This window comes from Nanorana parkeri, unplaced genomic scaffold (genome assembly GCF_000935625.1).
Source record: "Nanorana parkeri isolate BGI_ZX_2015 unplaced genomic scaffold, ASM93562v1 scaffold3146, whole genome shotgun sequence".
NCBI classification, from domain to species: Eukaryota; Metazoa; Chordata; class Amphibia; order Anura; family Dicroglossidae; genus Nanorana; species Nanorana parkeri.
The window spans coordinates 200-13,486 of record NW_017309414.1 but is presented as its reverse complement, the minus strand read 5'-3'; the positions used below and the strand labels follow the sequence as shown (position 1 = coordinate 13,486).

Here is a 13,287-nt window from a genome sequence, read left to right as displayed (position 1 = left end):
CAACCCTGCACAATGGTGTCATGGGTGCTGTGCGCTGGTCTAGTCCTTCTTCACATCTCCTGCTCTGTGGAAGCCAAACTGTGAGTAATTTAATTTAATGCTAGTGTATATGCGATACCCTTGGTGATGTTAGATGGGTTCCTAGTGGTGTAACCCATTTAAAAGCTGAGTAATAAATGTAAAGAATTTCAATGTTTGTGATACATTGTATAAGAGTTTCAGTTTGTATTGTTTGTATTTGGAACAATGGACGTTAATTAGAACACAGCTGTGTTGATTTTACTTCCCATAGGCTGGATAGAAGCTTTTACCCTGACCCATTGTGTGTCAGAACACTAGGATTACAAACAACATCAATGTTTCTATATACAGTAGATCTTGTTAATCAATTTGTTTTATATATCTGGATTTACAATAAAGGATTGAATGGAAATTGTTTTTGCTATAATGATCAAAGTGTTTACCAATTATGATAAATAGAAGCAAATGATTGCAATGGCATGTTACTGTAGTTTAGGAAATCTTAAATGTTCAGTAGCTGATCATTACTGATACTTTGATAACCACATAATCTTTAATGTATGCACACCAGTCTGAAAAGGCAGCTGCAGTTAAGCAATATGTTTATTCAATTGTGTAGTTAAAAGGACAGTTATTGAACTAAGGTATCAATATCATTACAATAATTTCCAACGGCTTTTTACAATTTACTCATTTTTTGTTGCACTGCTTAACTATCTAAACTTGAGGGCACATTAATATATATGCATTGCCGTAACATGTAGCAAGGGGCGCACTTTACTGTGCACTTTACTGTGTATCGCAACACATATACTTTGATGAGGTGTATTGCTGTGCCATTAATTTTGCATACAGTTGTGTAAAAAAGCAAGCACTGTGACATGTTTTAACAATACGTGGCAGCATGTGTGCACATCTTACATGGGTGCATGTTCATTATGCACATCTTAACACCTTCCGGCTGGTGTGATCCAGCACTAAAAGGTATTCTGACTTCTGTCCCCATGTGCATAATGCTTCTATACTTTACTTTTTGAATTTAACCACAAGAGGTTGTTCCAGAAAACAGTCCAGAGGGCAGATGAGTAGAACATAATAAGAAAAACATATGTTAATTTTAAGCCTTTGTGCGCCTTTAACCCTGCTGTCTGTCCTAGGTATTGACCCATGAGCTCCATTATGGTAAATACAGTAAAAAAAATTGACTTCTCCGATATAACTTCCCAGTCATGAAAATACAGGCCTGAAAAGCTCTCATATGACTCTTGCCTGTTAGCAGACCATTTAAGTTGGTGCCAAGTGAGAGCTTTCCAGGCTTGTAACTTCATGATTGAGAAATGGTGTCAGACATGATTTCCACACAACACTCTACATGTGTGGGCAGATCAGAGCACTTTCATTGACCTTTAAAGTTAAAGATCATCACATCTGTGTTAAATGTATCTAAGGTATGTCACAACAAATCACTGGTGTGGAAAATTCTCATTCTCAATGTCATTCAGGAAAAGCACAAGCCAATATGATAGGACAAGGTCACACAGGAGTTTTACCTGCCAGTAACCACAGAACATTTCTTCACAAAGCTTATAGGGTATTGCTAAATACAAATAAGGTTTTTTTTATGGAAGAATGACCCAGGGATGTGATCTTGGTCCTGGCTTCACTAACACCCTGCCTTACCTGAATGACATTTTCAATGTCATTCAGGAAAAGCACAAGCCAATATGATAGGACAAGGTCACACAGGAGTTTTACCTGCAAGTAACCACAGAACATTTCTTCACAAAGCTTATAGGATATTGCTAAATACAAATAAGGTTTTTTTTTATGGAAGAATAACCCAGGAATGTGATCTTGGTCCTGGCTTCACTAACACCCTGCCTACCAGAAAACGTATTCTCAGATTTCAGTTGCTGTTATTTATTAAAAAAATATATATATATTTCTAAAAATTATCTTTTGAGATGTCACTCTACTTACAACCACCTTTCCTTGGGAAAAGGCATTCTCAGACCTCAGGAGGATGTACAAAATAATGTCCAGTCAACAGAAGGTTAAACCTGACACGTAACTAGCTTTATTTTGTATCAAAGATTGCATAGGCAAATAAAATAAAACAAACAGAAAATAAATTGTTGTTAGGCACTTATTAACACAGTGGTACCTCTCTAAATGGTTGTAAGCTTCCCCCAACCACCCCAAAACAAACAATATTCTAAACCTGGCCTGGAGTTTTCCTGTCTTCCGCAGGGCAGGATTTAAGGGGAATTACTCCTTTCCTTTACAATCCCCCCCCCCCTTGCAATGTCACAGTACTTATATACTGTATATTAGACATGTGCGATTCGTTTAGTTCCGAATCGAAATTCGGACGAATTTTCGGAAATTCGGACATTCGGATGTATCCGAATTCCGAATTACAGACATAACGAATGCAAACTAATCCGAATTTCCATTTCCAAAATTCTGTAGCGTTAGTACGAACGTTCGTTTCGTTTTCTGTTCTTATTCGTTTCTTATTCGTTTCTTATTCGTTTCGTTCGTTGGAGCAAAGTGACATTAGAGGAAAAAAATATTTTTCCCCCCTCAAATGTCACTTTTGCTGCAAACGAAATAAACGAATAAGAAACGAATAAGAAAAGAAAACGAAACGAACGTTCGTACTAGCGCTACCGAATTTCGTCCGAATCCGAATTCCGAATCCGAATTGACTTTCACACCCGAATCCTAAAAAACGAAATAACACAAATCCGAATTTAAAACAAAACGAAACTAAACAAATTTTTTGGCAGTGCACATGTCTACTGTATATATTATATGTATGCATTGTAAAAGTTTTGTTTTTAAACCTTTCAGAACACAGGCACTGCTTCTATTTATTACCTAAATGATTATGTTTGTTGTAGATTCCAGTGAGCTTAGATATCTGATGATAGGCACTGTAAGATAAGTGGCTTTAGCAACTCCTTTCGCTCCTTTTGTTTTCTAGAAGACACCTGCCTATCTTTTGCTGCCCTTAGAGTGCCATTCAAATATGTATGGCAACTCATCTGCACACGCTATGGAAGTCATGGGGAGCTGTCGCTAGCGCATCAGTGAATGTCTGCAAATCTACAGACCATGAAACCGTTTAGATTATTGATTATTTGAGGACCCGCTGACCTCATTTGTCAAAGTGTGCACTATTAAATGAGCATGAAGGTCTTGGGTGTTCCCATCCATGTCATGTCATCCTTTGATGCATTTCTTTTATTTTCCTACAAGTAAATCTCACTTAAAGTGACACTAAACTCCCGAGTTAAAGATTAAAAATTCATTCCAGTACCTTTAACTATTAGCTTATTTGTGTATCACTCGGCTTTAGATCCTGAAGTCATCTCTGAATTGGTGCTGACACTGTCCTTCCTTCTGGAGGGGTTCTACTTTTGTTCCCCATCATCCTGTGTGTGTATTGTAAAGTAGCGATTGCTCCAAGCTCACTTCCATTTTGGACTACAATCTCATGTTTAGTTTACTAATTTGTACAGAGAATTGCTGTTCTGCGAATAATTTCGAAAGCCAGAGAATGGTTTGGATAAGTAAAAATTTTTAGACTGTGCCCATTAAAGAGGAACTTTACCCATTTCTTCAAAATAACAACAAAGACATCTTTAGAAATGTTTAGTAATGACAATCTACAAACACATACTACTAGATAATTGCCGCTTTGTATTCTTTGCATACCGTATTTCTCTTTTCTTCCCCAGTCTTCTGACAGTGGCCATTTTAACTAAGGGTAGACTAATAGAACTCCCTTTACTTTCGGGATCTCAGGCACATGTGACTAGGACATGTGACCATGCACATCATCCCAGGAGAGGAAAATTCCTTTCCCTGAGATCTCATGGGATTACAGATAAGATTTCCCAGAATGCTCTGCTTATGTAACATTCTCAGGATGCAATACTTGGTCACAATTACATAATTTGTGCCAAAGGGGACCAGGAAGTAGAAAAAAAAGAAATTGCAAAAAAACAAAAATATGTTTGTTTAGCTAACACAAGTAAGATAATTTCATATCAGCATGCAGCATGCATGCTGTATGATGATGGGATTTTTAATCAAAGGGGTAAAGGTCCACTTTAAGTATGGATAAATGTTTCACAATTCTTTTAAATCTCCCTTTGTGGTTTCTAATGCTGACTTTTAATCTTTGCAGGCACTATGCTGTCATCTTCCCCTCTGAAATTCACTCTCATGAAACTCTATGTATACACCTGGAGGGGGCTCAGGGGGAGAGCAGAGTACAGATCTCTTTACGGCTGGATGAAAAGAACACAACCCTTGTGGAGAAGATATTTGACCAGGAGTCCATATTCACCTGTGTTCCAATCCAGGTAATTAAGTCCACATCTATGATATGCAGAAATAAACAGAGGTTCTACATGGCTAAGGAGATGATTAGGATAGTGGAAGATTAAGATGTGAATTATGTGGGAAGGGGTGAGGTCCAACTAACCTGATTGGCATTTGAGAGCCAGATGAGTAGGAAGAAACCACAAGGTTAGGTCCTGTGAAGACTGCTTTCCAAAAAGTTCACGCGATGATGGATATTTTCCTGGCTCAATTAAGGTTTGAGGGAAGACTGGAAAGGGTTGTTGGTGTTTTTCCAATGTGCTGGATCCCCTGTGGAAAATGAAGATGTCAGATTTGGTACTGTGCTTGAGCCAGTGTTATGTGGCTTGGCTGAAAAATTCACCTTCTGAACAGTCTCAGCCAGAGAAAATTAGGGGCTCACAGGCAGGCACACTATCCATCTTTGATCCAAACACATGACCAAACGTCCTCCTATATTTGTAGACTTTGTAACAAGACTCTATCCTTAATAGGATAGTGGACAGAACCATGATGATGAGCCCCAACCCATAGTCCTAGCATATAACCAAAGCTTATTCTTTTAATCTCTTGAACATTCAGAAGAATTAAACATGAGTGCTGATTGGTTACTGTTGGTAAGTTTGAATAGCAAGTTGTTTTCTTGGTAAAGTGAAGCTATAATTGTTCTGGGTTTTTAATAAAAGTGTAAATTCAGCCATCTGAACGGAGCAAACCTAAAATTGAAGTGCCACAATGGGGCTTAATCTACCACACACACGCCTTATTCATATGTGTGTGTAAATATCCAGAAGACAAGGACAACATGTATAAAAGGAGCTGAGAGGTCCACCACCTCGGTGCATATAATATATATAAAAAAATGTTTTTAACCCTGACCAAAATACAATAATTATGAAACCATAAATAAAAATAATATACACTATTTGCAGTGAAAATACTTTGTTTGTCTTGAATTTCATTTGTTCAACTCTCTCCTTTACCTACATGGAACTGGAGTTCTGCCTCAAGCTCAAATCCACCAATTCTTTTTTTTGTTGCTTAGGTTTTCACGCCTGTAGAGTCGGATGTAGTGGGCACGTTGGATGTCTCCATAGAAAATGCAGGGGAAACAGTAATGAACAGCAGTAAAGTTCTGGTGATGAAGATGAAATCCGGTCTTTTGGTTCAGACAGACAAAGCTGTGTACAAACCAGGACAAACTGGTAACTGTTTAATCAATACAGAATTCTACAGGAATGTATATTCCAGGAAATAAGTAAAGCAATAAGATGCAAAAGCCATACAATAAATACTGTAAGACTGCTATTCAGACCAAGGGCATTGCTAGACCCTGACACCCAAGATATATGCAATACAGGGAGTAAGGCCATTGCAATGACATCACAATAGTAATCCTTATAATTTTTTTAAACTAAAAAGCTTTATAATCAAAACATCATTAAAAGTTACTCTTCTTTGACCCATATGTTTTTGTATTTTGTAAAAACATGAGAGTTATTTTTAGCATCATACAAAGGTTGTTTAAATTCATAACTATAAGAAAGTCCAGATATATTGCCAAAACCTTAAACATTTTCCAAACATCTGGTAAAAGAGAATTACTGTACCAATGAGCTGAAGAAACCATTTGCATGAGGGGTAAAAGCTTTTCAAGAATGATCAGCAAGTCCAGTTGTGTTTCAATAGATTTTACATCTCATTATTTGGTTGCTTGAAACCCTGAACTAGCATTGTTGAAGCACTTTTAAATGATTAGGAGAGAGCTTATAGAATCATAACATTTTACATTTGTCTTTTACAGTTAAATTCAGAATCCTCTCCATTAATGAAAATCTTCAACCCAGACATACTGTGGTAAGTGTTTATGTATGGAAATATAAGAGTTTAAAAGCTATAAGTAGTAGCTTTATGGATAAGAGACTCCGCTATTTAATCTAAAATTACATCACATATTAATACAAGGGATAATCTTTAACCCATCAACACTTTTTATTGGAAACTCTTACCGCTAACAGTCATGAACATGTGAAGAGTTTCTATGTCTTCTACTGTAAGCGGGCATTTTGATGGGAATAACCAATGTAAGGGGGGGGGGGCACTCTTATGGGGTCAACCAATGTAAGGGGGTACTCTGATGGGGACAACCAATGTAAGGGGGCACTCTGATGGGGACAATTAATGAGCATGCCTCCTGACATTTGTTGTTCCCATTAGAGTGTCCCTGTGCGCTTTCTCAGCAGGAGGAGGACAGGACCTGGAAGGCGGAGCGGTCTGCGGGTCTGGATGAAAGAAGTTAGTCATCGTCCTCCTGTGATGCTCAGGATTGGACGTGCATGTGATTTCCTTGGTTTTTAGGATGCCGACAGTTCTAGCAACCAAAGACCACAGAGGAGGGGGAATCTTGACTGGCTTATGGCTTGCTGTCAGTGGATGCACCTGTGCAGCCTTTGTCATCCAACCAGACATAAACCAGCGCAAGTGTGCAATCGTGATCTGAACTTTCACTTGGTCCATGTCCGGCGTCCAGTCCACTTAGTGATCCCAGCTATGTAAGCATTTCAGCTAATACTACTACAGCAAAACTAGTAATAACAGTATAATATACGAGAATGGTTGCTGCACCTATATCTGTATAAACAGCATGCTAACAAGACTAAATAGACATTCTGAGCACAACAATGCACTGTCTTTGTGCACCTGGCAACTAAACTGGTATCACAAGTTGAATGCAGACACCTAGTTATTGGGTGTACTTAGCCATATAAACAATAGCTTTAACCTATTAGTCAGTGAAGCTGTCCATCTCATCAAGTGACCAATCAAAAGATGGGTGGAAAGTGGCAATGCACACTACACCTCTACTCTCTCCAGTATTTGCATGTGAGGTTTTAGGGTTCTTGGGGTGCACTTGAGGGTATCTCAATGTACCTTCTTGTGTCAACTCAGTTGATTTTACTTCAATATACAGTAGATTTGCACTGACATTAGTGCTACTATGACTATCAGATTTTGCTATTGCTTAGTGAGAAAAGGCAGACAGGGCAGGACAATTTATTGTGCACCAGTGTGTCAGCACACCGTGGTGATAGTCTATTAAAAATGCTTTTAACACATTATTTGATATGTCTGTACCTTTGTATTTATATTTGTACAGTTCTGGGGAAACATTATGTGGCCCGTTTAGAGGCTACGAGTACTTAACATAGTTCTTAGCTAACAGAAAATTATGATTTATTCCAGTAAGCACACTATCTGAGCTATTGTAATATTTATTATGTTGATGTGTTTAAACCTTCACACTTTGCATGCTTCTTGTACTATATTTATATTGCTACTTTACATATGGGCCATAGTTTAAAAACTATGAATCTAACATAGACCAAACAATAACTGCTGATGAATCAATCACTGCAATTTAAAAAGCTTGCACCGGGAAGATACACCTGCAGTGAATATTACAAATATGACTATTTACAAAAGGGTGAAGAGTTTGGAGAAGGCTGGAGAAGTGAACAATCTAGGACATCATAGCTGATTTGGAAAAATCCTCCAATTCAGCTCACTTTCCAGTTCAGCTATGTTGTCCTAGATTGTTCATTTCTCCTGCCTTCTCAAAACTCTTCACCCTTTTGTGAATAGCCCTGTTAGTGTCACATTTACTGCTTCTTAAATAGACCCAGATTTCTTAATAATTTTTCACCAAATAAGTATAAACAAAATATAGTCAAGATGTGTTTCATTACCTGTTTTTTCTCTTTCAGTTTCCAGTCGTAGAACTACAGGTACAAATATTTAAGCCATATTTAAATAAACTTGATAGGTTTTTTAAAATATAACTTTATATTTATATGTGTTTTTCTGTTGCATTGAGGCTGTGTAGTGTGCACTCTTGCCTCTTTAACCTGTAACCCTATCTACATGGAGTTCGTGTGTTCTCCCCAAGTATGCTACGATACACATTAACATATGTTGCAGTGAGGTTTGACATGTGTTCCTATTCATAAGACATGTAAGCTGTGGAAAAATTTGGCTCTGTTTGAATATTTCGTTATTTCGTGATTTGGATCTGGAATTCAATTTGGTGCAGGTTTCGGATTCGGACGAAATCCGAATTTTCCTTCGTTTCTGATGAGTTTACAAACATTCATTGCGAATACCACAAAAAACCATATACAGTAATACCTTGGTTTACAAGTAACTTGGTTTGCGAGTGTTCTGCAAGACAAGCAAACATTTCTGAAAAATTTTGCCTTGCTATACAAGCAATGCCTTGCAATAAGAGCAAAATTTTGTAGAAAAGGACCACCGAATAAGGCTGTAGCAGTGCGAGCGATAAATCTGTTTAACGACAATGCAATATCACATTTCCGCAAAATCCTCAAAAGGAGCCAACATCAAGTGTCATTGGATAGATTCCTTGTTAAGGTTTCACGAAATGAAAAAGATTCCATTGAGCCAAGAGATGGCAGTGATTCCGTTAGTGATAGTGAAAGTCGTCCTACACAATAATCCTCCTCTCTTGTCTCCCTCACACCAGCCACGAAGGTACCTGTAATTGGTTTATTGTTCTTTATATTTTGTACAGTATTATATTACAGTACAGTATTGTAATAATTGTATATGAATATTTTTGGGTTGTGGAACGAATCATCTGAGTTTCAATTATTTCCTATGGGGAAATTTGCTTTGATATACAAGCGCTTTAGATTACAAGCATGCTTCCGGAACGAATTATGCTCGCAAACCAAGGTATTACTGTACAGATATGAATACTAACACTAAAACTTCTACACCTATATGGCATTCGGGAGTCCCAATTTCCAAATACCATTCAGGAGCTCCAGAAAGCAATTCGGGTCTGGTAGCCAAATTAAAGGCTTCCAGAACCAAATGGCATTGGGCAGCTCTTGAATGCTATTTAGAAATTCGAACTTCATTCAGGTCTTGGAGCATCAGTTTTAGTGTTATAAATATATAAGTAGTATTCTATAATACAAACGGATATTTGTAGAGGCAACATTGTGTCCCATATATTAGGGATGCACCAATATATCGGCCACCGAAACATATCAGGCGAAAATGGCACTTTTGGCAAAATGCAGAAAGTGCAATTTTCCTGCCGATACATCGGCGCATCCCTGCTTTCTTGCCTCCCCGCTGGGCTCTGCTCTGTGTTCCACGGGGAGGAAGGAAACTGTGACAGCCAGCCAAGCGATGCGGGAGGAGAGCGCTCTGAGCGGCCAGCGTGTCTCCTCCCACACCACTCAGCCTGCTATCACAGTCCGGCAGAGCGGTGTGTGTGTGTGTCTCCACCCACACACTGCTATGCCGGACTGTGATTAGCTGTCTCGCCCACCCTGGCACAGAAGGCTCAGTTCTCCTCCCTGCACGTGTCGCTCAGCCTCCTGTGACAGGAGTGAATGGGAAGTGATCTACATCACCTCCTGTTCATTCATGATTCTGGTTATAGTAAATACACAATGTTCTCAAATTATGAATGAACTGGAACACTCATAGAGGATTCCTGTTCATTGATAACGGGATACAGAAAAAGAGACTGAGGACTTTGTGTCCTCAATCTCTTTTTCTATTTTAAAAGGGAAATATCAGGGATCTGTTTAGACCCCTAATATTTCCCAAAGCCCGTAAAAGTAAAGTAAAAAATAAAAATATTTAATAAAAAATGAATAAATAAAAATAAATATAAAAAAATGTAAAAGTTTATAAAAATAAAATATTTAACATTTTTAAAAACATTTAAATAAAAAACATTTTCGGTTTCGGCCTGGCAATTTTTTATTTCGGTTTCGTTTCGGTTTTAAAATTTTCATTTCGGTGCACCTCTACCATATATACATACAACTATACCTGATTCAGACCCATTCGTATTTATTAAACCGAAAAACACATCTGATTGACCAGAAAAGTCACATGTCCGATTCAAATTAGTTTTTAAACTAAAGTCGGACGGGATCCAAAATTCAGAAACGGAAATTTGGAAACCTGACGCATTCAGATACATTGGAATTCGGATGTGTGGGATTTCGGAAAATTATACAAATTTTGATTCGAAACGGAATGAATCGCACATGTCTACTATTCATTTTAATGGAAATGCATATGCGTTAAAAACACACAGTTGTAAATCTATGTTTATCCTGTCTACACATTTCATGTAGTCTTGTCAATGTTAAATACCCATTCTGTGAATTATATTTAGTGGTCATTTGTACACAGGTAAAAAGCCCTGTTAAACTAAATTATTTCCACTTTTAAGGATCCTGGAAAGAACAGGATTGCACAGTGGTTGAATGTTAGCGTCAGTCAGGGATTGGCTGAGCTTTCCCTTCCTCTTTCCTCTGAGCCTCCACTGGGAGAATACTCCATCCGGGTGAAAGACACAGTCCATGCATTCACTGTGGAGGAATATGGTGAGGAACTGTCCTAATAAAAACATTTATTACCGATAGTCTATACTATTTGTGATTGCTATAAATATATCTCCACAGTTCTTCCAAAGTTTGAAGTTTCCCTTCAGTTCCCTAAGGTTGTTATGTTTGACAGTGACCAGTTCCCACTTCATGTATGTGCAAGGTGAGTCTGAATATCACTGAATATAGAAAGCAACAGTTTTGTTAATAGTTAAAAGAAAACCTTAAGGATCACAGGAGGACATATACTAACCTCCTCCCGTGACCCAAAGCTCAGTATATAGCAGGCTATTGCCCACTATATACTGAGAGCGCCAGAGCCGGGACAGATCCCGACAATACTGTCAAGATCCACCCAGCTGCGCGAGTGACAGCTGGCTCTGCCTATCTAGAGGCCGTTTCTCCAGTCAGCACTGAAGGATCAGAGAGGGGAGGGGGGAATCCATGTTGGGAGCCGCTCACTGCAGGGAGATGATCGGGAAGTGAACGACTGTATGTGTTCGTTCACTTCCCCATCAATAGAGCCGACATGTGACAGTTTAATTGTCACATGTTAGCTCTAACTATGGGAATAAGTGTAAATCACTTACCCCATAGTCAGCGGCGGCTCTAGACTTTGTGAGGCCTTAGGCGAAACTCAAACGTGAGGCCCCCACTTACACACATAATGAAAAAAATGCAAACGATAATAGAAAATTAACTGTATCAATTGCATATTTTAGGATTCGCCTTTAATCCCAACAGCCAGGAATTTACAGCTCCTAGAGCTAGAATTTTATTTCTGTCTCATATCTAATTCTACAAATAACTATACACAAAACCCTAACTCTAAGGAAGTAATGCATAAAGTGAAAAAAGTCAGTAGTAAGTAACACACAGAGTGCAGAGGTCAGTAATAAAAGACATACAGAGTGCAGAGGTCAGTAGTAAGAAACATACAGAGTGCAGTGGTCAGGAGGTAATGCAGAGAGCGCAGAGGTCAGTAGTAAGAAACATACAAAGTGCAGAGATCAGAGGGAAGTAACACACAGAGAACAGAGGTCAAAAGGAAGTAACGCACAGAGTGCATTGGTCAGAAGGAAGTAACGCGCAGAGTGTAGAGGTCAGAAGGAGGTAACGCAAAGAGTGCATCAGTTAGAAAGAGGTAACACATATAGTGCAGAGGTCAGATGGAAGTAACGCACAGAGTGCATCGGTCAGAAGGAGGTAAGGCACAGAAGGCAGAGGTCAGTAGTAAGTAATGCTATGGATCAGATAATATCAATCAATTTGATAACCCAGGTAATGCGTAAAATTTAACCACAGGATATTGATTCAAAATATAAATGTAACCAAATGAAAATGACTTTTTAAATGCAATGGGTTGCTTATCAGTATCTAACAGAAAACAAAAGGTTCAGAATTGACATGTGGTTTCTCCCAGCAAAAGATGTTCACAAATTCAAACTTTTAACAGCGCATGGGCAAGATTTGTCCCATCATGCACAGGGTTGGCTATAAGCCAAGACTATGTTCAAAATAAAGAACAATTTCCACCAATTTAATTCAATATATATCAGACTAGACCATTGACTAGAAACTGAAATCAAGGTCAGTAGTATGTAATGCACAGAGTGCAGAGGTCAGTAGTAAGTAACGCACAAAGTGCAGCGGTCAAGAGGTAACACACAGAGTACAGAGGTCAGAAGGAAGTAACGCACAGAGTGTAGCGGTCAGAAAGAGGTAATGCACAGAGCACAGCGGTCAGAAGGAGGTAACGCACAGAGCACAGCGGTCAGAAGGAGGTAACGCACAGCGTACAGCGTCCCCGGATCCGCCACTGCTTCACTTCACAAAATTAAGCTGTAGAGGCGGGTTAGGCAGCTGCGAGGCTCCCGTGAGGGCGAGGCCTTAGGCGACAGCCTAATTAGAGAACCGCCTCTGCCCATAGTTCTACTTTAAGGTACTTAATTGCATTTTTAAGATTTCACTTCTGAGTTTAGTGTCACTTTAATGAACAACAACATTTGCATATGTTACCTAAGTTAGGAATATGTTATCTCTTTTAGATACACTTATGGGAAGCCAGTACAAGGAAGCTATACGGTCACTGTGTGTCAGAAAAGTTTTAGAACGTGGGCGGGACAAGATGATGGCAGCATCTGTGCTAATTTCACTGGAAAGGTAAATTCAGCAAAATGGCAAATCACGAGTGAATAATGAATTCAGAAAAGAGACGCCAACCCGAGATGGGCACATCAATGCAATTTTAACCGTTTCACTGCCACCGACGTAAGGCCTACAGCGGTACACAAGTGTTTCCAGCTGGCCACCTCAGTAAGCCTCACATCTGTGGCTTTTTCCCTTCTGCTTTAGCGACCATGAGCTTATATCAGACCATGAGCTACTATCATGCAAAAAATTGGGGCTTTATGTCTTCTCTAAAAAATCCGGCCGGCCCCTCCCCGCCTGCATCTGC

General features: G+C 38.9%; 1 protein-coding gene and 1 long non-coding RNA gene across 2 annotated transcripts; both read left to right on the top strand.

The window, feature by feature from the left end:
- On the top strand, positions 1 to 6,427 carry LOC108802812 (pregnancy zone protein-like). The gene is made up of 4 exons (XM_018574666.1): positions 1 to 80; positions 4,220 to 4,397; positions 5,441 to 5,600; positions 6,414 to 6,427. Exons 1-4 carry the CDS (start codon positions 13 to 15, stop codon positions 6,425 to 6,427), a joined length of 420 nt encoding a protein of 139 aa, XP_018430168.1. The 5' UTR covers positions 1 to 12.
- A 4,301-nt stretch (positions 6,428 to 10,728) lies between these two features.
- On the top strand, positions 10,729 to 12,897 carry LOC108802814. Its single transcript, XR_001942240.1, has 3 exons — positions 10,729 to 10,829; positions 10,908 to 10,992; positions 12,878 to 12,897. It is a non-coding gene; the product is annotated as an uncharacterized LOC108802814 (long non-coding RNA).
- Positions 12,898 to 13,287: the final 390 nt, after the last annotated feature.